Raw genomic sequence first — 23,429 nt, 5'->3', positions numbered from 1 at the left:
TCAGTCCTTAGCATGTCTAGAGCCTAAGTTTCACTTTGGTTATAATTTAAATTATATATGCCCATCCATTAACTTGCCTATGTTGCTGCTTTTTCAGAACTCAGCAGAGTTCCCCTCCAAGGGGATTTCTACTTTAAAGCTTCATTTAAGATTAGAAAATCACATGACCACCTTTAGATATTTAAAAACAGGAATAAAAAAGGTCAGTTATTTCTAAAACAAACACAATATTTGAAGCAGTATAATATTTTAATAAAATGTAATCTAAGTATTGACAAAGCATTATGCATATACAGTACATACTGTATTTAAAGCCTATGGACCTTAACTCAATTTATTCTAGTATAGTCAGCTCAGGACACAAGATTACTTGTTTTGTAATAAGAAAGTTTACAACTGTACTTTAAAGTGATTTTACATATGTACATATGTATATATACATATCTATACTCACATGTGTATATATATACACACATATTTGTATATATATACATATATATTACATATACGTATATATGTAGACACACACATATGCACATAGATTGTGTGTGTGTGTGTGTGTATATATATATATTTGCTAGCTCTCTATGGAGGAACCAGTAGGTAAAAAGAGATATCATAGACAACAATTTTGATAATTATAAAAAGAAAACTTGTAAAATATTTTAATTATACAGTTTGTTAGTAGTTTGCACTGAACAAAAGGAACACAGTCTTCTGTATTACATAGAAATAATATTTATTGCATTTGATTATGTTTGGGTGACAGATGAGAACTACCTGCCTGTTTATGACAGCCAACCTTTTAGTCATGTTGAGGATAAAAATAAAAATCCCAAAATATAGAAAACATAAATTGTTCAGTTAGTGTGGTCTTGTAGATGCAATCAGTGACAATACTTTCCCATTGTGAGCATTGTTGTTCTACCTGTTAAAATAGTGACCTACTTCAATTTACTTTGAAGCAGCTGCTTTCTGTACTATATCTTAATGTTTTAGAAGCTGGTAGACATTGTTCTCTTATTCTTTCTCTAAGTAGCAGAATGATGGCCACTGACTGTAAAATGCTCAGTACAAGAAGGATAATTGTATCTTCTCAAATGTGAGTTGGAAGAAGGTTTCAATTTGAACTAGAAGAGCTCAGGGAAGTATGAGTTACGACCCTGTGGATTATCATCATCACCTGGTCTCTTATTTGCTTTGAAGGCTTATCCACAATAAAGTACCATTTCAATGAAAGCAGTAAATGGTAATTTCCATGCAACATAAATTGTAATTTCAGAACATGCTTGTGTTCTAAAAAAATTAAAAAATATAAGGTGCCTTGAGAATGCTGGCAGTTTTACATTTGGAACATACAGTTTATATATATATATATTTACATCGTAACTGCTTAACTTTACCTTACAAGCTTCAAATTTAGGAAAATATACAGTACTTTTGCATATAATGGTATATCCTTGTAGCCCCTGAGTCAAGTATAGAGGATTTAAATACAAAAAAAAAAATAAGGAAAAACAGCCATTAAAAGCACTTACATTTTATGTGAAGTAATAGTATAAAAGGATTATTTCCCAGGAAGACCAGGATCAGAAACATGCCTATGAAGACCCAAGATTCCTATAGTGTTTAGGGAAGAATCTGGCAAGGAAGGATGCCTAATGGAATGAAGATAAGTTTTACAATGCTGTGGGTGAAACTCTAAAGACTGGTCATGTTCTTGTTCTAAAAAAGAAGCCAAATTGTCTTCTGAGGCTGTGTTAAGATGTACTCCACTTGAGAGGGATTCTTTGGATTTAAGTTTCGATTTTTCAAGGTCTAGAAATTCAGGACACTGAGAGAAAAGAAAAGAAATTAGGTGACACTATATTTAAAACAGTCTCATGGATATTCCTGTTTCTACTGAAAATGAACAAAATCCCCTCCAAAAAACCCAACCCCAAACCATTCTTTGCAAACTGAGTCTGAAACATGAGCAGAGAAATCAACGATTTTCACTACATATTGTGTTCAATTAATTGTACTCGAATGCAATTCTGCCCAGGATTTATTTGGAGGATAAACCAGGAAATTCCCCTCTTCTTCCTCAGGCTCGTTGTTCCTGGCTCTATATCCGAAGAAAATTTTCAATCAGAGACTGAACTGTCTTGAGATGGGCCAACACTGAGCTCCTGGGTCTCTGAACACCTCCGAAATCTGGGGCAGTTCAGAATCAAAATCTGTGACTGTATCAAATTCCTAACTTGGAGGCAGTGTGGATCTGGATACAGATCCAAACACTGAGTTATTCTGTATCTTTTAAGTCAGGGCCTGTGATAGAAAGAGTGCAGAGATGCCCTGGTGGCAACACTCTGGCACATGCACATTACCTCCAGGAGTGCTGAGGGAGTGTAATCCTGCCCCACTCACTTAGGCAGCATACAGTTTCTGCATGGCTGGTGCAAGCAAGATGTGTCTCAAGGCAAGCCTTGGGTCAAGACTGGAGATTTCTTGAGTCCTTCCACATGCTCCCCTGCAGGGCTAACCACAATCTACCCTTTCATGACTTGGGCCTACCTCTTATTCCCCCCTTCCTCTATATTTTTCTGTGGGGTCCACAACCATTGCTAAATGCATGATGATTAAATTTGTAGCTTTGAGACCTATATTTGGCTTCTACACAGTAGGAAATTTGACCTCTAGAGATTCGCTTCCAAAATAATATAACTAGATGAATCCTGTGGAGACATTTGGCCAAGTTACAATTTCCTGTTCAGAAAACTACAGAACAAATGCTCAGTCTTCCAGCAGTAGGTAACAACGTTCATCAATCACTATAGTTGATTCTGGGCACATCCATACCTGTGAAGAAGGACTGAAGCTTCTATCTGTTTTAATAGATACTACAGGATGAAGGCTTTGCATCACCCGGATAGCTGGCTGTTGATATTCTGCACTTGCAGTCACTATATTATATGCAGGTGGAATGAGGGTTGACTGTCTCTGCAGTAGCTGCAGGATGGTTTGAATGTCAGCAGTCATTTGGGATTCAAGCCTAGGGAAGCAATATGAAATCAATTAACGCATGGTCATGGATGATTATGTTTTAACACACCAATTACAAATGCATTCAAGGGGGATCTGCAGTTTATTAACAAAGCAAGCCATTCAGTGTAACAGTATTATCATGTTTTGAATAGGAAAGAACAGAAGGGGGAGCACTGAGCCATTCCCATGGCTAGCAGCTCATGCTTTCATACAGAATGTACATTCTAATGTTTGCTCCAGACCTTAGTTAGAGTTTAATGTAAGAATAATACATTACTATCATTTCTGTTTGCAATTGATATGAATATTGGGGGCCAGATTCTCAGCTGACATAAACTGGCACAGCCCCCATTGATTTAACTGGAGCTGTGTTGATTTATACAGGCTGAGGATCTTGTCCAGGATTTCTAAAGCAACAGAAAACTCTGACAGTCCCAAAGTTACTTCTAAGGGGATACAACACAACAAGGCAACATAATTGATGTTTTCCCACAGCAGGAAACTGTGGGGCAATCTGGTTGTTTTAAGTAAAGGTCTTGAAAAGAGTAATCTCTTTAGGTGCATGGTGAATTATTAGAATTTAAAGTAGGATGCGGGGGGTGGAGGGGAAGAACTGATCTGAAGCTGTATTCAAAATTCAGAACTAAACTCAACATAGTTGATGTTCAAAAGTGTTATATTTATTGATTGTTTGACTGACTGACTAACTCTTTGTGATTTGGTGCATGAATCCTGAAAGTTTAAATAAACCTTGGTGTAAGTCACAACATTTGAGTCTGCTTATCTTCTCCACACTTCCATTGCCATGGCACTGAAATGATTTTCAAGTTGTCTTGCCAACATAATTAACAGACTCAGCAATGGGTAATGCCTATTGTGCCTCCCCAGCTGCTAGGAGACCACACAATGTGTTATAACAGATTGTAATCTGGATATAAATCCTCATGTATTGGAACTCATCTCCTGACAGAATCATTTTCACTGTAAACAAATTTTTATGTCAACAGCCCTCAGTGTTGTGAACGTCCCGACTATAGCTCTGCAGCAGCAGAATTATTCCTGCTCTAGCAGATTTTTGCTGTGTACTAAGCCCTAAACTTGCACCTGACCTCTGTCCCCTAATGGATGCTGAAGATGCCTTTGCTCCTCACATAGATATTAAAGGAAACATTGCTTCTAGGTCAGCTGTTGTTGCCATAGATTCTGTGGCATCAGCTTTTATAAAAGCAACCTAATACACGGCTTAAGCCCTGCGGTTATACCCATTCATGTCCTATTAATGCTCTGCTCAGCTCCCTTACGTTGTGTGCTGATTGCCAATGTGCCAATATTGACCTCAGAGTAAGCATCCTGCGGATACAACAGGGAAAAAATGCTGCAGTGGCACCACCATCCAGAGAGCATGTCTGCTAAAACAATGACATAATTCCTTTTTGAATAGAAGATGTGCAAGAATTTGAGAACTTGGTTGATAATTTTGCCCTCTTGTACCTCTCTGCCCCTGCTCCCCCTGCCTTTTTAAAAAATTATTTCTAGAACGGCCCTCCTCTCAGTTCCCCACCACTCCAAATCAGAGAGTTCTAATTTCTTCTACTCTTCATTCTTTCTCACTTGACCATTTACCACCACCCCACAAAAAACAGCCAAACAAACCAACCCTTAAAAAACAGCCATACTGTAGCTGGGCATAAAAGCAGAAGAAAGAGAGTGATAGGTGGTCACTGGACTTCCTCAGCTTGTACAAAACCCTATACCAGTCCACCACGTAACCCCAGTTTAGCATCATATCAGGGGCAGGGCTGAGGGTAGGAGGAGGCAGGGAGGTGTGCCCAGGGCGCATTGCTCTCTGACTTTTCTGGGTCACCTGAATAGTTGTTCAAAGCTTGCACAAATTAGAATAGTTCCCTTGCAGCTGATCTGGCCTGTGTCAGGGACTAGCCAGGCCCAGAATCCAGGAGACACAAAGGTACCTTAACAAGCACCAAAAGAATTAATAAATGAAGTCAGATGTGGATAAAATCCAGAAAAAGAAATAAATAAAACTAAAATCTCAGCAGTTCATCAGAAAACTCCCTGCTGCAAAATCTTTGTCTATGGCATCAATAAACCTAATACCAGCCCCAAGAAATAGCTCTAGATACATTTAGGATTTCAAGAAAAGGAAAGAATAATAAGCAAGACATTATTATGTATAATTCCTCAAATGCTGTGATGGGAGCCCTGTAAGTGCCTAGTTAGATTAGATAGGTAGATAAATACCTACATAATTCTACTTCATTCATGATTTATAGGAATTTCAACCTACATGTTAAAAGATGTATCTTGTAACATATTGTATGTCACTAGAAATGAGAATACTGAAGTTTGGTTCACAGAATGCAAAGGGGGCAAGACATCCTTGTACTTGCTTTCAATTGCTTGTTAAACTGTACAATGCAGTGTGCCAATGAAGATATACTAAAGTATAGTTAAGGCTGAATTTGTATCATGGTAAATTTGGAGTTAAATTGTATAATTGTCATGGCAAAAATGTTGAGAGTAATGGAATTCTGGGAAAAATAATAAAAAGGCACAGACCTGAGCACAGGCCAACTTAAAATGAACTGAAATTACATGGTAAATTATAGTATACATGATAGCGTATGACTGATCAGAATACTTTCACCATCTTTTTAAGATTCCATGAGCTATTCTGTTTAGCCACCAACTATATTTGTTAGACACCAATAGGGAGGGAGAGAAGAAGATGTACTAGCAAAGGTAACTTACACATTCAGTATTTTGACAAAGAAAATGACTGTTTTCTATTGTAGTACATGTGTTTTGCACTTGTGATACTTCCATGGCTGTTAATTATAGAGACAGCTGCAAAAGGAGGTTTACTCATCAAAAAATGAAGATGCCTTTAATACAAATGCTGCTTCTGCAAGGAAGACAGTTGGTTTGCTCAGTACATCCCCAGGAAAGCATAGCACCTCCCATTTTCTGGGCACAGGAACTATGTGTAGAAAGCCAGGAAGTGCTTTTGGAGGAAAAGTTCAGGGGAAAGAGGGATGACAGAGCGAGTCAAAAACCTGCACCTACTCAACCCAGGATGGAATTTTCGAAGGGCTTAAGGGCCAGATTTGGATTTCAGTACTTAAAGATGCAGGTGGGTGCCTAGCCACTTTTGCAATTTCTTCTATGCACCTGTATGCATCTTTAGGAGTCTTAATACTTTAAAAAAATCTGGCCCTAAGTGACTTAGAAGCACAAGTGCCATTGACTTGCAATAAGATTTGTACTCATGATTAATTTAGGTGCTTGTGAAAATCCCCCACCAAATTCATCCTTGTTGTGGCTCCATTGATATCAATGGTGTTGTTATCAACCCAATGTGATCCTGTCACATAATTGCTTTTACCTGTTGAGTTGTTCTTGAAGTAAATCTAGCCGGTGTTCCACTTCCCCATAGGTCAGCTCACTTTCAGTTTCACAGATGCCCCATGTAACATGAGGTAATGTTGACTGCCTGGAGACCTCCTGGTGCCCTTTGGTGTTTTCCCACTCCCAGTTTCTTTTATCACTGATGTCTGCCAAAAAACAAACCTCTTGAAGTATAAATGTACAGATCCACTAAGAATAGACATGTATTTGAACTTATGGAATGCATGGCGTGACTGAATTAGAGCTACAGTCTCTACACTTGATTTCTAGGAGTGTTCAGCCAAGTGAACATAAACCAGTGTTTTGCAAACCTTTGAAAGTTAATCCCTCCCTCTTCAGGGAAATTAAGCTAATCACAGCTCTGTCCTGCAATTCCTTCTTATGTTGTTAAAGGCCAACATCTTAGTCTGTACATCTTCCATGCTTGCCCCAGCAGTCGTTGGTGCACCCTTTATGCACAGTCTTTGGGAAATGCTGGGGTAGAGCATCATCATATTCTCCCTCTCCCTTTGTACATACTTTGATGGACAGTGTAATTATCAACAATGTTGACATTTAAAGAATTATAACTGACAATGTTAGCACCCATTGAAAAGGGTGAGGCACGTCACTTCTCAGAGCTACTAGTTCAGACTCTCTTCAAACCCAGGCAGATGACTCCATCCTCATCGGTTACACTTATTTCACATTTTCAAGGTTTTCTTTGCAACCATAACAGCTAGAGACTTACCTATAAGAAAGAAGGGCCTCTGGAGGACACCAGAGAGACCTGTCCAAATGCCGAGCTAATCCTTTTACCAGATGGGAGCATATTCCATAATAAAGAATGGAATATTCCAAAGCAAGAAAGGAAGTCCCTCCCAAAGTTTTATACAGTGGTTAAAGTAGATTGAATCAGGAAGGGGAGCTCTTACCACATAAACCAAAAAGGAGGAGGAGTTCATCCTCTCCTTTTAGCAGAGAAGGGGGAGATGAGCTTTATTGGATTAATGGATCTTTGGAATCTGTGGGATCCCAGGGTTTCCTAGGGTTATAGTGAGTCTGTGAATGTAATAAGGTATAATAGGCACCTGATAGTATGAATAGGGCTGAAGGAGGAGGAGATTTCACCTTGGCTCCATGGTGGCCCATTCAGTTTCTCCAACCACTCACTACATGCCCCCAGGGAAAGGGTGAGAGTTGTGTAATTTAGACTCAGCTAGCATGCATGGTACAATTTACAGTTGTCTGAGGAAACTGGAGAGCTTTATGAGGGGCAGGGAACAAAATTCTGACAGATTCAGACCCAGCATAATCTTAATCCATATCTGTTTGTAGAATGTTTGCAGTATATTGGAAAAGCAACTCATTGATTATAGACAATGAATAGCAGGAATGAAATGTAAACAATAAATGCTGTTTGTGTACACTTCTTTACTACTCTGTAAAATCCCTTAGATTTTACATATAAATCACCCACTTTAATCACATATTTTCCTGTACCTCGTCTTGGTGTCTCTAGCTCAGCCCTGGGTTGAATGACAGGTGTTTGTGTCCTGGAGTAAAAGTTTATGGAGTATCTAGCTTAATGTTTACAATGCAATTGCCAATTAACTTGAATTCAAAACAGGACCATAATAATCTAATCTAATAATCTAATCTAGACATATCCTTCAAGGGATAAATCACTCCCCTTGTTCTGTGCATCTTCTTAGGTAGTCCCACATGTATAACAGCCACAAAACATTACTATACAGCATGGCCTTGGAAGAATGGAGGATTGTTCTCAAGATGTGAACTAAATTGATAAATATACGGCTTGGTTAATCTAAACAGTTCAAGAATGAAATTCTATGACCTGAATAAAGGCCATGAGAGGCCTCAAAGAGTGGAAAATGGCATTGTTCTGCAGTGGGGAGGAGGGGGGAGGGAATGGGGAGCAGCAGCTACATAGAAGCTACCCTTGTGCTGTTAAGAGAGGCTCAGGATTGAAATAAAATGAGTACTGCAGGTCAGGATTACACTGGCAACATTTACACTGCCTGTCCCACCCTATCCAATTCAAGGATAATAACCCTTTCCTTTCATGGACAGTAAATTAATTGCTAACATTTAAAACAAAAAACTAAATTAAGGACTAGGCTAAAAATAGCCTAGCAATGGTAATAAGTTATGGAAGCTTATATAGAAGTTCATTTATATGTATATTTACAAGATTTATACTTATAGACTCAGATTAGATTTAAAACTGCCTTTGGAGAATATAAAATCAATTTCTAATTGATATCAGGAATGACAATTTAATTTAAAACCAATCAAAACCAATCTGACTTTTTATAAAAGCTATAAGAAAGGTGATTAGCTTTCAAATACACCACTAAAAATGCAGGATTACAAAGACACCCATTCGTCCCCTCAAAATGTTGGCTTGTATGTGGTCTTAATCAAAATGTGCACCCTTTAGACTTGCTAAATTTAGCTCAGAGTAAAATCTGCACTAGGTTGCCTTGGAAAACGTTGCTATAACTGCAAGGACACATCTCTGGCTACTGTCAGAGGCAAGGTAAGCTTTCAAACAGTAATATGTACAAAAAACGTTTATGTCAGCATTTGACCTTACCCTGAGAAGACCAGATGTCACATAGCTTGGTCTTTGGACTATCAAAAATATGTTGTTCTGCTGGATTAGTTTTTAGAATAATTTAAAATAATATCTTAGAAACATAAAGTTGATCCTCAATTTGTGTGGCTAAATTTATTGTACCAGGAAATAAATTGTTGAGAAAAAAAGCAATAAGCACTAAATATAGAAGTAGTCCTTTAAAACAGAAGCAACTGTAAAGGCATTTTCAGCAACAAAACCTTTAATGTTGTATAAATGGACTTTTCATTAGTTAATTACCCTATCACAGAAAATTAAGGCTTTAAAGAAAGATAAAAAGAATGTTTGATGAGATGATATAAAACACTCATTCCATATTAAATTAACTGAGATTGCTTAATCACTGTAAACCATATGACATATACTAAGAACCAAATTCTGCTCTTCTTACTCAAATTTCCCACTGAAGTCAAGATGTGTTCCTGTGTGATATTTCATCATTTTTATTTAAGTAATATTACAGAACTAGATAATTTCATTGTTATGCATTGCTTTAACACAATTTTAAATGTTCAATAGTATAAAATATGAAGAAAATAGGTTAAGCTGGTAAAAGTTTATGAGCAAAACTTTTTTTTTCAAAAAATGGAAATTTGATGACATCAAAATATTCCATGAACTCATGTCAATTTCACCAAATTGTTTAAGTCAAAAATAAACCTCAACATTTTTTGAAAAAAAAAATCAAAATGTTTTTTTAACATTTTCTAAATAGTTATGAAAATGAAATATTTATTTATCACCTTTAGCTAGACTGCGTGTTTGAAATTCGTATTTAGTATCCTTATCTAGCTTTCTATCTAGGGTTTGGTACTGCCACCCATCACTGTAGCATGATGGGCAGTCAACTTTTTTCACTCCAACCTCCATCTGATGGACTCACCACAACTGTGACTCCTGTGGCCTTGTTTATAATAGTGAAAGCCATTATTAACTAAGGGAAAATTTAATCCAGAGACAGTAAGGACCAACTTTTCAAAGGTGCCCACTTATTTTAGGCATCCAAAAAATAGAGGCATCAAACATTATGAAATGAAATGAAAGTGTTGGCTTAAATGACTTGTCCAAGATGCTTCAGGAAGTCATTTGCAAAGCCTAGACTAAAATTTAAGAGCTCCTGGATTCCAATCTCATTCCCAGGCTACCAAACCATAGTGCCTCTTAAGGGAAATAATTCTCTGAACATTCCACATTTGACATGAAAGAAGATTATTTTGTCAGTGTTTCATGAAACCCGTAGAAGGTAAATTAATGTATTATTTGTCAACGGAAGAGGTTTATTTCTCTCCCACTGATCATCAGAGCAAAAATGAATAGGCCATCTTTACAAAATAGCAACATGGAATAGATTACCTCTGCAAGAATGGCTTCTTTTGTCAGTATGGATCCTTTCTGTTGCATGCACCATTTCTTCGAAGTCCAACCCTGTAGTTTTCCCTATCATCGATGGGTAATTGATTATTTCAGAGAAGAGAGGTTTCTGCTCATCTTCAATGGATGATACCAAAGATGATGACTCACTTTTCTTCTCTTCAGAGTGTTTCTTGGTACACTGATAATGTCTAGTGTTATCCGTGGAGTCTTCAGGATCATTCTGATTGTTTTCTTTATCATAGCCTATCAAACAGAAATAATTGTATACAATGATATGCAGTGCATGATATCTTATTCCAATTTATTCTGGACCTCAGGCCAAGCCGGCGCTAGGGATAAACAGACTAAGAAATTGCTTAGGGCCCCAAACAGTTCAAGCCCCACTCCCCATTAATTATTAGTATGTGTTGTTGTGGAGGGGCCCAAAATATTCCTGCTTAGGGCCCCAATGAGCTAGCACCAGCACTAGCCTCAGGGGCAGAGTAGAAGTTATAGCAATTAGCAAGTTCACTCTCTGTTAGGGATAACATAACTTTAATGCCTCTTCTATTAAGGACCACAGTAGAGATGTTGGAGATATTCCTTCTAATGCACGTTCTACCATTCATTTATATAGCAATCTCAGGTGTTTGTGCTGGAGCCCCCTCAGTCTACAAGAGAAGGGGGCTGCCAGCAGGTATTATCTCTGAGAGCACCTCAACCTTGGAATCTACTGCCTTCAACTTGGTTGAAAATAGCCCCAGTCTGCTGACTATTAGGGTTCACTGCAAGGCCCATCTCTTTACCAGGTTTTTGGGGAGCGAGGTACATGACAAGGGCTGATGTGGTGCATGTGGTAAGGTGGGTATTGGTCGAGTCTTGAATTAATCTTCGAATATTTTTAGGTTCTGGAGTGTGGAGCAGCTACTGATTCAATACTTTTCTGGGGCTGTATTTTTTATTTCTGGCAGTTACAGCAACATATTACAAATTGAAACAAATAAAATAAGGACAAGAAACCAACAATGATCATCTGGTGAGTATGGAGGCCTCTTGAACTGTCTTTAGAGCAACACTTAAAGTGTGTTTTATTGTATCATTTCAAATCCAATATTTGATCTTGCTATTTTTAACTGAAATGTCAAGATAATTCCAGTCCTGAAGGTTTATTTAGAACATATTTTTGCAGGGGAGTCTCAATTAGATATAAATACTGTAACTAGTTTGCATTAACTTCCTGGAGAGGTAGCATGATTCCCCATCTGGTTTCAGCTAATTACTAATCAACATAATTCTAGAGTGCATGTAATCCTCACAGCAATGGTTAATACAGGATTCTGTACATTCCCAGGGTTTCTTCTTTTCTAACACTGTTTCCCGCTCATCATTTACAATGAAAGAGAACTGTGGGCCTGATCATATCCCCATGATCCGCACACAGAGTGAACCTCCTGCTCAGAAAGTGAGACTCTGTTGCCTTTGCAGCAGCATCTCCCTCTATTGCACTGACTCCATGAATTCAGAGATCTGCAAATGGTGAGTGGTAGCGAAGATCAAGCTGGGGGCAAGGCCAGATTTAATGCACATCATCCCCACCTGCATTCACTGGAGTCCCTGAGGGAAATTAATACAGCATTAAACTGAATTTACTTTCTGTTGGTCTTGTCTCCACAGTGAGGCTCCCCTTTTAACAAAGATCCCTGTCACCTGCTGGAGAAACCACATGCCAAGAGGCACAGGGATGGTGCAGTGGTGCAGCACAGATGCAGGTGGGCTTGCATAGTGTGGCTTGCAAGGGATCCGTAGGTTTTGTGGGATGGCCCTTTGGTCAGCAATTCCCATCCTCCCACAGTCCTGGTGGAACAATGGAGGCTAAAGCTCCATGAGACAATTCTTGCAGCGATTTCCCCTGTCCTCACTCTTGACCCACACGTTTTCCTGGGGGAGTGGGTGATGGAACTGTTTTATTGCAGTCCTACAGAGACAATGGGCTTAACTACTCAATGCTACATTGACTTGAAATGGAAACATTTACACGTCCACATTTTTTGAACAATTTCATATTCTCTTGGGAATATGTGAATCAAAAATAGCAGTCATAGGCACTTTATAAAAGAAAGACTGATCAATGAACTAGTTTGCAAAGAGAGGTCACTCAGAGACAGGTCTAACATAGACAGGAGAGATTACATGATGGCTGAAGTGTGTGTAGAGGACTGATCTATCATATTTACAGAGTGCCAATCACTGTAATAGCTAGAGGTACAAAACCAAATTCTGCTTTCAGTTACACTGCTGTAAAACCAGAGTAATTCAGCTGACTCCACTGCAGTTAGTCTGGATTTATGTTGGTGTAGCTGACAGCATATTTTGATACAAATATCTATACTTCTGGTGTTGTGAACACTTTGGCCCAAGTACAAAGGAATAGATGAAAGGGAGGTCCCTTCCAATGATATTATCTGGGTTCCAAATTGAAGGAAGATATCTTTTGCCCACTAGTTTATCAGTTTCATAACATGCGTTCAATGTCATTTCTGCATCTGCCAGTCCTCCTCCTGTATTCAGAAATTTTAACATTGCTTTTTCATTATGCCGTTACTCCAGAAAAGTTTTCATTTTAGTCTGGAAACGAAATTTTCACTGTAAGGAAATGTAGCAAAAACATTAGCACTGAGAATAATCCGATGATGTTGTTTGACTAAAATATGAATTAAAAATGGAAATTGCATTCTTTATTTCGCTCTGAACTGTATGAACTAATGGAGTTCACAGGGCAGTTCAGCTGAAATACATTACAAGCAGTCTCTAGGTAATGCTTTATTCAGATAGGGCACGATCATTTCTGCTTTTTCTAATGAATCCATGTTATTGGATTGTAATGAACATTGCAGATGACAGGAATGGCTTTTTCTCTGGCTGGGCTTTTTCTGTGCAGGAATAAATTCCTTAAGTTCTCTGTCCATTATACAGACTGGCAATTCCAAATAAACTCTTCCTCTCTTTCCCTCCCCTGTTTGACTGCAAGGAAAGCTTGATTTCTGAAGTGATTATTATCTTCACTAAAGAATCATCCTCCATTTGTTTTCCAATGAGATGCGTTTCACTTTTTGATTCAGACTGCTGGAAACAATGTTTCAGAGACTGAATATTCTGTAACCTCCTGCTTTGCCAACCATCCTTTCAAACATAATGTGCACCATTTATGGGACTCATTTTAATCTGTGATTTTTTTTATGTCTGCCAAAGAGCACAAATGAACATAACACTGGAATTCCTGATTTACAGGAGCAACAGTGTCTGACTTTTCAGCTTTGAAAATAACAAAGTCCTTGACTTCTAACTAGGGAAGACTGTATCCCCCTTTTCAATGGGCAAGAAGAATTGTGACATGATCAGGCCTTTGAAATGACTTCTTATTCCAATACTTTTCTGAGTCTTCCAGATGTGACAATTACTAGAGATCAGACATTTTTCTTTTATTTTTTGTCATGCGAATTCAGTAGTAAAAAAGATTGGCTCAGTTCATTGAGTGGCAGCCTATGTGAACTAGGATTTCTTTATACTCAATGCCACTGCAAATTTTGATACCAATAGAAGTGGCATAGTAACATATTACATGGGGAGCAACAGGTTTTTTTAATTATTAGTGGAATTTGGTTAACTAGACTTTGCTTATAGAATTGGACCAGTTATCTATTCTGTTGCTTCAGAAGGCAAACCTTTAATTCCTTTCTCCCACCTCCAAGTAAAAACCTTAGTGTATCTAGACACATTCAATTTTGTGTGGGAAGTGAGGTGAGTACCTTCCTAACCCTTGCAGAAAACAATTTACACCACACATCACGAGACAGATAATCCTTATCATTAACATTGCTTGTATAACTACAAACCTCATAACTGGACATGACATTTTCTAGCCCCTTTTATAAAATCCTGACACATCATTTTAAACACCACCAGGTAAAGCACTTGGTGAGGCATGGCACATTCTGAGTGTGAAGTAAAGCTGACTGAATGCTGTAAAACAGTCTACAAATTTTCATTCATATTCCCAATGATGGTTTGGTTCAACCATCATTGTTCCCCTTTTATTTGATAGTCACATATCTTCACGTGAAGGGAATTTTGTTTGCAGGAATGTTGGTAGGATGGCTGGTTTCTGTATAGATAAATCCATTTATTCATGTCTAAATATTGAATATGGTGGCAGAATTTTTGGAAGGCTCCACAATCCATTGCTAATTTTGAGCACTCAGCAGCTGACCTTCTAGTGATCCGCTGCACACCATCCATCTATCCATCTCCTCATTGATTGTTTCCTACTATGACAGCCCTTCACCATTTCTTCCATATCTTTCTCTAGGTTATTTTCATCTCTTTGCCTAGTGTGATCACAGTAAATATATTTGCATCTGTTCATTTCCAGCATCAGAGTCTGTTTCTCTCCAATAATATTTTTAACATAGGCATTCCTTTTTTCCTCACCCATGAAACATGTAAGAACCTTTTCCAGCATCACATTTCAAAAACTCTGAAACCAAATTGTGGCGGTGGTTGTTCTGCTTCTATCATGCAGTCTTGGATTATGTAAATCAGAACTTTGCTCATGTGTGAAATCAGGGAGATAGTACAATAATTACTTCATTTAGTTATGTCTCCTTTCTTTGGTAAGGACAGAAAAATGCCCTTCGACCAATCCTCTGCCTAATTTTTAGTCATCTGTACGTCTTTACAAATTTTCCACATAAGATCAATACTGTGTTTGGCAATCACTTTTAACAAATATGCAGTCCTCTTCTCTATCCCTGGTGCTTTTTCCAGCCTTCATTCTCTCTCTCACAAGACTGACAGCTACAGATCTGTATTCTCTTTTCTGCCAACCTGTATTATGAATGGTTCTGGCGAGGCATACAGATTGGCACAGTAATCTCTTCACCTGTGTTTAGTATCATCACCCTTAGTCAAGAATGTGCCATCATGATTTATTATTATGTTTGATCACAGTGAAGAGCTTTTGGTAAGAAGTCTGACCACTGTGAATCTCTCTTTACATTTCTCAAGTTCCATGCATTTTGCACTTATATATTTGCTCGTCTTGTCTAGTCTGGCTTTCAATATTCTCTTCTACATTTTTCCATTTCCAAACCATTCTCTTTTACTCTGCATCATTTTTCTGCCAACTCAAACACCTTCTCAGTTAACCATGGTGTAGTCTGACACTGACTGTTTGGAATGTGTGCTTAGCCTTTTAAACATAACAGTTTTCACTTTATTCCAAAGTTCATTGGGGTTATTCTCCTCTTTCATCTGTGCCAATTCCTCAAACCCATAATTTTCATTGATTCTGGACAGGTCCAAATGCAGTAGACTGTCGAACATGGGATCTTTAAAGTTGCAATTTATGTTTGAGGCTAACAGCTGATGGGCTGACTCAGTCTGTACCCATGAAAGTCTTTATCCATTTTCCATTCAATTTCCAGCATTGTTATATTTATTCCATAGGTGATTTTGGTTCTTTGCCATACTGTCAGGTGACCTCTACCTGCTGAGTGAAAATGGTCTTTGTAATGACCAGGGGATTAAAGCTGCAGAATTCAACTACATGCCTTTCTCTTTCATTTTGAGAACCCAGACCATTGTTTCCCATTCCTTCTTTATGAGAGCTTGCAGCTCCAACTTTTGCATTTAAGTCCCCAGTTACAAGGGTAATATCTTTACTTGGTATTTCAGTGAGTGTTTCTTCAAGTTGTCCATAGTTTCTGTATGATCATCTGTATTCATATGCAAACAAAGGTGTTAGTGAACGGAAGACTCCTGTTTAAAAATGTCAGCCATCTAGTCAGAAAGCAGAAATAATAATGTCTTTGGTGACTAATCATACACCAAGAATAGCACATAGTTAAGTGAAAAGCCTGCAAATGAGAGTTGCCAGTTTGAATAAACTCTCTATCAAACAGTGACAAAAATGGTTTGAACAAATGCATTTTGTAAAAATGTCAAAATTAAAATGTACAACCCCTGTAATGTCTAAAGCTGCCTAAATACACTTCAGGCCTTACCATCTTATATGAGATGAGCTCACCTGATCACTGTGTCACTTCCTTACAACACCCCCTCCTGCCATATGTTTGCAAAAATCAGTCTGTTGATGCACAATTTGTACTTTTCTGCACAAAGACATGCATATCTTCCATCCCTATATAGTCATGATATGTGAATGATTCTTTATCACAGACTAGGAGCAGGCCAAAGAAAACTAGGGAAGTTTTATTCTTAACTACTGTAATCACTTCTTTTCACGCAGTAGTATTATCTGAATACTATCTAATATTCATAGAACAATATATGACTTGTAAGCACTACTCCCCTTTGTGTGTAGTCTGTTCTGTGTTTAATTAGACAAGCCTATGACCATAAGGGAAAGTTGTATGTTGTATTATGTTATGTTATGGCTTTGTATAGTCACTGGTGGAAAAGCAAGTGGAGAAGAGATCAATTCCATATGCCCAGCTAAGTTTGGTCAGATAGTACAAACACTTAAACCCTGGGGCAGTGTTCACTATTGTGTGTGGTCCCACTGGGTTCTACATCAGAGGGGATAGCAGAAGTTGAGTACTGGTGAATGTGAGGATGAAAGATTGTCTTTTCTTCCAGATGAGAATGACTTAGTGCAAGATGACTCAATCAAAATTTCATGCTATGCTCAGGGTATATCTGATCGCCATATTTGGGGTCGGGAAGGAATTTTCCTCCAGGGAAGATTGGCAGAGGCCCTGAGGTTTTTTGCCTTCCTCTGCAGCATGGGGCATGGGTCACTTGCTGGAGAATTCTCTGCACCTTGAGGTCTTTGAACCATGATTTAAGGACTTCAGTAACTCAGACATAGGTTAGGAGTTTGTTACAGGAATGGGTGGGTGAGATTCTGTGGCCTGCATTGTGCAGGAGGTCGGACTAGATGACCATAATGGTCCCTTCTGACTTAAGTCTATGAATCTATGAAAAAATATGCCTTTACTTGGTAGGCTCTTAATATTAAACGATAAGAAATCATCAAAGGAAAGTTATAAGTAGTAATTTGGAATCCTTTGGATTACATTATAAAGACCAAATCCTAGACTGTATGTTACAGGATCTGGTTCCTGTTCCCATCTCTGTTCTGATTTAAGTAAGTGTCTTAACTCACAGTATGTCTACTCTGTAATTAGACACCCGTGGCTGGCCCATGCCAGCTGACTCAGGCTCGCAGGGCTCAGACTAAGCAGATGTTTAATTGAGGTGTAGACATCCAGGCTAGGGCTACACATCAAACTTTGGGGCCCTCCCACATCTCAGGGTCCTAGAGCTCCAGCTGCAGTATAGAGAAACCCTCAGTATCTGTTTCCCCAGAAATAATTGTACTGTACATCTATAGCATCGTCCATTCACAGATAGCCAAGTACAATGTGCAGAGATGACAATGCAAACATAGTTCACTGCACTGCTGAATTTTAACACATTCATTTTGGTAAAGGGCTTTCAAATCCTTAGATGGAAAACACTACAGAAGGGCAAAGCATTATTACGGAAGACAACATTACTTCTGAGCGCTTCAGTAGCTTTATTTTCCAATGCAAGTAGAATATGTATACACAAACTTAGGGGCCATATTTTTAAATGATGGCCTCCACTTTTGCACACAAAATTTGCAAATGCAAACATCTGCAGTTTTGCTGCCAAACCAATTCTGATCTCTAATTAGGTAATTTAGATGTGTAAGTATCTGATTGTGGGTGCAGTTTGGTTCTTAGTCATACAGCAGACCTAAATTGTGAGTGCAAAAATGGAAAACTGGTTATGGCCAAGCAGAACATTTGGCTCTATTGCTCTGAAACAAGCTGACAAAAGCTGTGAAATTCAGAATTAATCCTCGAACTCTGTCCTTAACCAACTTCAATGCACTTGAATACTGCAAAGGTCTCTGAACAGTGGGTAATTTTATATCCCATATGTTCCACACTATACTCAATAGAGTAAGAATTAAGGACAGATTGGCAGCCTCTCTGTTTTTGTTGGCTTAAAGCATCTCATAGTGTTATTTTAATGTGGGATTTTGTTGTACTGAAATTACTTTTCTTTAAATGATGGAAAGTTACAGTGACAGTCTTTGGCCATAATGAAAGGCAGTGCTAAAGTTCACTGTATCTAATGAATGGTGCTGAAGTCATTCCACAGACAGCTTCACATTTTGGGAAACTAAAAGTGATTCCAGATTTTAATTGAAATAAAATATGACTGACGTGAAGACTCCTGAAATCATCATAGATTCATTCATAGGTGAATTTTACAACAATGCCATATTTATGTTTTTATGACCCATTTACATGATGCGACCTTGACCTGTTACTATCTTCCTAAGTGGCTGTGCTCTTCTGAGACATTGCACCTAACAAGGTCTCAGACAAAATGAATGAGGAATGAAGAAAAAGCATTCCCAGAAAGGGCTGCTTGGCTTTGGAACAATATATTTGAAGAGGGAAGACTAAGCCAAAGCCTAGCCATTTCAAGAATACATTGCTAGACTCTTCTGTGTTTGCCAAAGCAATCATGCCATAGCAGAAAAGATGGATACACTAACATCTGTGCACACACATAAGAACTTCAAGAAAAGTTTTTTGAACCTGAGAGAAGAATCCACTTTGAACTCCACCAAGGACAATGCTTCGTGCAGCTAATTTACCTCGTTGAGCACCTGCATACTGCATTAATGAAGCCTAGAACCACATATTCAACAACAAGGAGAAAACAAAATATTGAAAAGCTGCTTACTAAGTGAGCACCATGCATTCCGTGCATTGAATGAAGCAGGGGACTTCTGGAAAAAATAGTATGTGATCATGGAATTAAAGACTGTGGCATAATGTATGGGCATAAGGGGGCTGAATTAAAGTTGCACAGAGAGCCTTAATTCTGGCATTTCCTGACTTTTGAATGCCTGACATTGCAACCTTAATAATGCTCTTTCAATGCAGTTTTTTGTGTGTAATAATTTTTATAGCACCTTAAGTATATTTACTCAGGCAAATGGGACAGCAAGGCAAATAATACAGGCTAGATAACCTTTCCACAAAGATTTATTTTCCTTTCTTTAAAATGAATAAAAAAGAGCTAGTTTTGAGTGACTGTAAATGCGTGTCAAATTCAAAGCCAGAAACTTCAAAGTTAAAGTGAACATTTAATCCTTAACTTATTCTTTTGTGCCATTTTTAGTACAATGGCATGAGTTAGGGATGGAGTGAGAGCCTGAGCGCTGAATATTTTGAGCTTTCTCTGGTTTTGTCACAATCTGAATGTTACTTAGATGACAATGTGAGGGTAATTCAAAATGATGCAGGTGAAGGCCAAAGGATCTCTTACTCCAATGATAGAATTCCAGTCTCTTATATTCAGAGCTTATCTTCCACTACAAGATTATTTTTCTCTGATAGCTGACAGTATGTATGACTACATATACATTTCCAGAAGGCCACATTTCATGGGAAAACTGCTTTAGTAGGAGTTACCCTTGGAAACAAGACTCTTGTAGGAGCTGTGCTCCCCTGGGACAGGCTGCAATAGGAGCAGATGGACAACTGCAGGGATGGACTGCCTGATGATTATATACTTGCTGTCAGGGAATCCTTGCAAAATGTAGGAACACATTTCTTGCTTTCAAGGATTCATAGGGACTCTCTTTTGTGGGCTCCTAAAATGAAATCCAAGAAAACAAAAATTTCCTGTCAAGAGCTAAGTGTCTCGTCCTGGACTAACTGGCATATAAGTTGACAAAACAACTATTTTCACTGAATCAATGGGTATTAATGGAACAATATGCCTCTCACTAGATTCTCTTTACCCTAGAAACTAGAAGCGTGGGCCAGATTTTGATCTCTTTTACACTGATGAAAATCCAGAGTAATTCTGTTTACTTCAAGGACATCATTATTCCATTCAAGTTACTGCATCTAAGATGGTGTATTTAACATGACTATCCTGGATGTGGCTAATGGATTTTATATGCCCTGTCCAAAGGAGTTTGAAAGATCACTAATACAGTTTGACCTCATTCTTCCTGAAGTAATCTTCTGCTTGGAATGGATAGTCTTCACATCTGATTGCCTCTTGAGGTTCATCATATTTCAGTGTGCATTATGTGTGCATCTGATAGCTTTCAGCTAAGGACAAAATGAATTCCAGGCTGACATGGAGAACATCTCTTCATGGTAAGAATGATTATATGCTGGAATAGACCCAATGAGGTGAAGTTCTTAGAGATACCATCAATGCCAATGTTAACAAAAAATTAAATATGACACCAGAGTGAGTAATGATGCAGGAACTCTGACTAGCTTACCAAAAAAGTGTTTTCAAAGCCCTACAGCAGATGAATTTACTCTGTCAGGGCTAAATTCTGACCATGACTTCAATGCCATGACTTCCTTTATGCCACATATGGGTGTTTTATGCTGGCTTTATTGACTCTGAAGATCGCCAGGCCAGCATAGGTGGATGGAGTAGAGGGGCTCCACAGCACTTCTGAATTTGGGGTTAACTACCTTTCCCCTTCTCCCCACCCAGTGGGCCATGAGGTTGGAATAACTCCTACTAACCTGTTATTGGAGAAAGAGGGGCAAATGGGGAAGAAAGGAAAAAAATGTTCCCCTATGGGTGGGCCAGGAGGCAAAAGTGTAGGTGAAGGTACTGTACCACCCTATTGCTTCTCACCTGTTTAGGCTGAGAAGAAAACTTCACCCTGGCTGACAGCTCTGCTTACGAATTGTCAGCCAGTAGCACTGTTGGGTCCAAGTAATCTTGGTCAGAATCTCTGTGGATGACTGTCAGTCATCTGTGGCAACTGGTTTCTACAGCTGTGGTGGTGCTCTGCATATGCACAGGGGACTCCCACCCCCAAACACTATTCCCAAAAGATGGGATAGGATAAGAGTCATGGAATCCCACTGGGTAAGGTGAGGGTAAAGCTGCCAGGTAGTGGACATGTAGCAACCCGTAACGAGGGCTCTCTCAGGATTCCAACTGCTCTTGGCAACCACAGAGTCAGGCTGGGCTACAGAACTGCAGCTAGCTCTGCACCATAAACCCTCTCTGGGACCAGGGTTTGACCATTAAAGAATAAGCCACGACAGAGCCATACCTAGAAGCTAAGATCAGATATGTGGTGAACCATCTAGAATATGCTGGAAATGCATCTGGGGTGGAGTAAGACAAGGGAGTACAGTGCTTGTTCAGCAAATCACAAACTACCGTGACTAAATTAATTGTCCCATTTCTAGGAAAGAAAGCGAGTACATACTGCAGATAAATCATAAAGATCTGTGAGATATTGTCTAAGTCCCTGATGAAGCTATTGCACAATGAGTTACCAGGGCAACAAGGTCCAAATCAGGCTCACATGAACTGAAGGGAGAGAGAAATACAAATCCATGTTTAACAGTCCACAAGGGAGATAATCTCAAACTACTGTAGGCTCACACCAAAGAGGGACAAGTGCAATTTCAAACAGTGTAATTTAACAGTTGGTCAACAGCTGAATGGGAAGCACTAGCAGGAGGTCCATATGTCTATTGTAAAAAGCTCCCCTTCTGTAAGATCAGGAATGTAAGTTAGGTACCGCACTAGAGAGGCAACATGAACAATTTACTGTATAAGTCATTAAGATTTTACTGAGATTTAAAACATCAAAGCCTCATAACAGCATGCACTGATTGCTTAGTTTTTAGAGATTATATTTATGAAGTGAAAATATGAGTGTTAAAAGTTATCGTTAGACAACATTTTATCTAAACAGTAACAAGACTGTGACTAGAAATACGTCTCTCAGCCAAAGGCTGTGCCTTTTGTGCTGTACCTCTCAAACTGCTGTACAGTCTGTCACAAACTGTTTATCGGTTGTGGTCTAAGTTAGAATGCGCCAACTTCTGTTCTAACAACCTCCCACAGGTGTGGAAGGCCTTGAAATCAGTGGAACTGCTGTGGTTCTTCACAGAACACCACAGGCCCTGGGACAGGCTACAAAAAAACAACTCCATGTGCTCGGTTACAGCTATGGCCGTGTGTAGAGTTTTGCAGCACAGACTAGGGTAGGGAAGAAGTGTGCTGGTGGGACCAAAACTACACACACTTACTGGTTACCCTCTCTCTGGAGGTGGAGTTTCTCTCTCTGGTGTGACTCAGCCACCAGATAACATATTACAATTACCAAAATTGAGGGGCAGGCTACCATTCATTTCTGTTCTCCCACAATGGCATGCTATTTTCATTGACAAAACTGTGGCAAATGACATCCTGTCAAAAATAATGTGAAAGAATGCCAGCAATCAGAAGACTGCTCAGCGAGACTCAATTTAGCAGGCAAGAACTACAAGAACTATAAAATACAGTTTTTGCCACCCTCCTGGCATTTTAGTAGGCTATTCTGAGTAGGAGGCACAGGGTAACAAATCATTTCCATATTGTCTAGGTGGCAGGATAGGTTTTCTCATAAGAAATGTGAAGATTATTGAGGTAAGGCACCTCTGTCAACAGATTCTTTATGATAGCAGACTGAATATTTCACGGGAGCATTTTCCTTCCAGATGCGTTGTCACTTGTGGCTTCACGGCTCAAAGATGCTGCTTTGATGAAATGGTAATGCCATTCTGCTAACCAGGAACACACTGGTCTAAAGTCCTTCTTCTTCCAGCACTCCACCTGTCCTTCATTTATCATCAGCAAGTTTTTGGCTCTCAAACTAGTGCTGTCCTGCATTTAGGATTGGAGGGTTGGCCTTTAACAGTGGAACATGAAAGGCAGAGTGGAGCAAATGCCAGAAACATTGATTTGTCAAATAAATAATTGGACACACACACACACAGGATTCACCCAGCTCCAAAGAAAGGCATACAAGTCTTAATTTAGCTTCCTTCATGCGTACCTAACCAGTGCCCTTGGTATTTGTGAGCTCTTA

At 38.9% G+C, this 23,429-nt stretch overlaps 1 protein-coding gene across 6 annotated transcripts in view; it reads right to left on the bottom strand.

The window, feature by feature from the left end:
- Positions 1-253: 253 nt before the first annotated feature.
- The window catches only part of KCNH7 (potassium voltage-gated channel subfamily H member 7), a 326,344-nt gene continuing 303,168 nt past the window's right edge, over positions 254-23,429 (bottom strand). For all 6 annotated transcript variants that reach the window (XM_050917200.1, XM_050917201.1, XM_050917202.1 and 3 more), the window contains 4 exons: positions 10,448-10,711; positions 6,431-6,599; positions 2,842-3,034; positions 254-1,834 (listed from right to left, as the gene is read on the bottom strand). In XM_050917200.1, the coding sequence (XP_050773157.1) occupies positions 1,568-1,834; positions 2,842-3,034; positions 6,431-6,599; positions 10,448-10,711 (893 nt within the window). In that variant the 3' untranslated portion in view covers positions 254-1,567. The remainder of the gene's footprint in view (positions 1,835-2,841; positions 3,035-6,430; positions 6,600-10,447; positions 10,712-23,429) is intronic.

This window comes from Gopherus flavomarginatus, chromosome 10 (assembly GCF_025201925.1).
Source record: "Gopherus flavomarginatus isolate rGopFla2 chromosome 10, rGopFla2.mat.asm, whole genome shotgun sequence".
Lineage (NCBI taxonomy): Eukaryota > Metazoa > Chordata > Testudines > Testudinidae > Gopherus > Gopherus flavomarginatus.
Note: the sequence above shows the minus strand (reverse complement) of the source record. Positions and strands in the feature narration are given on the sequence as shown.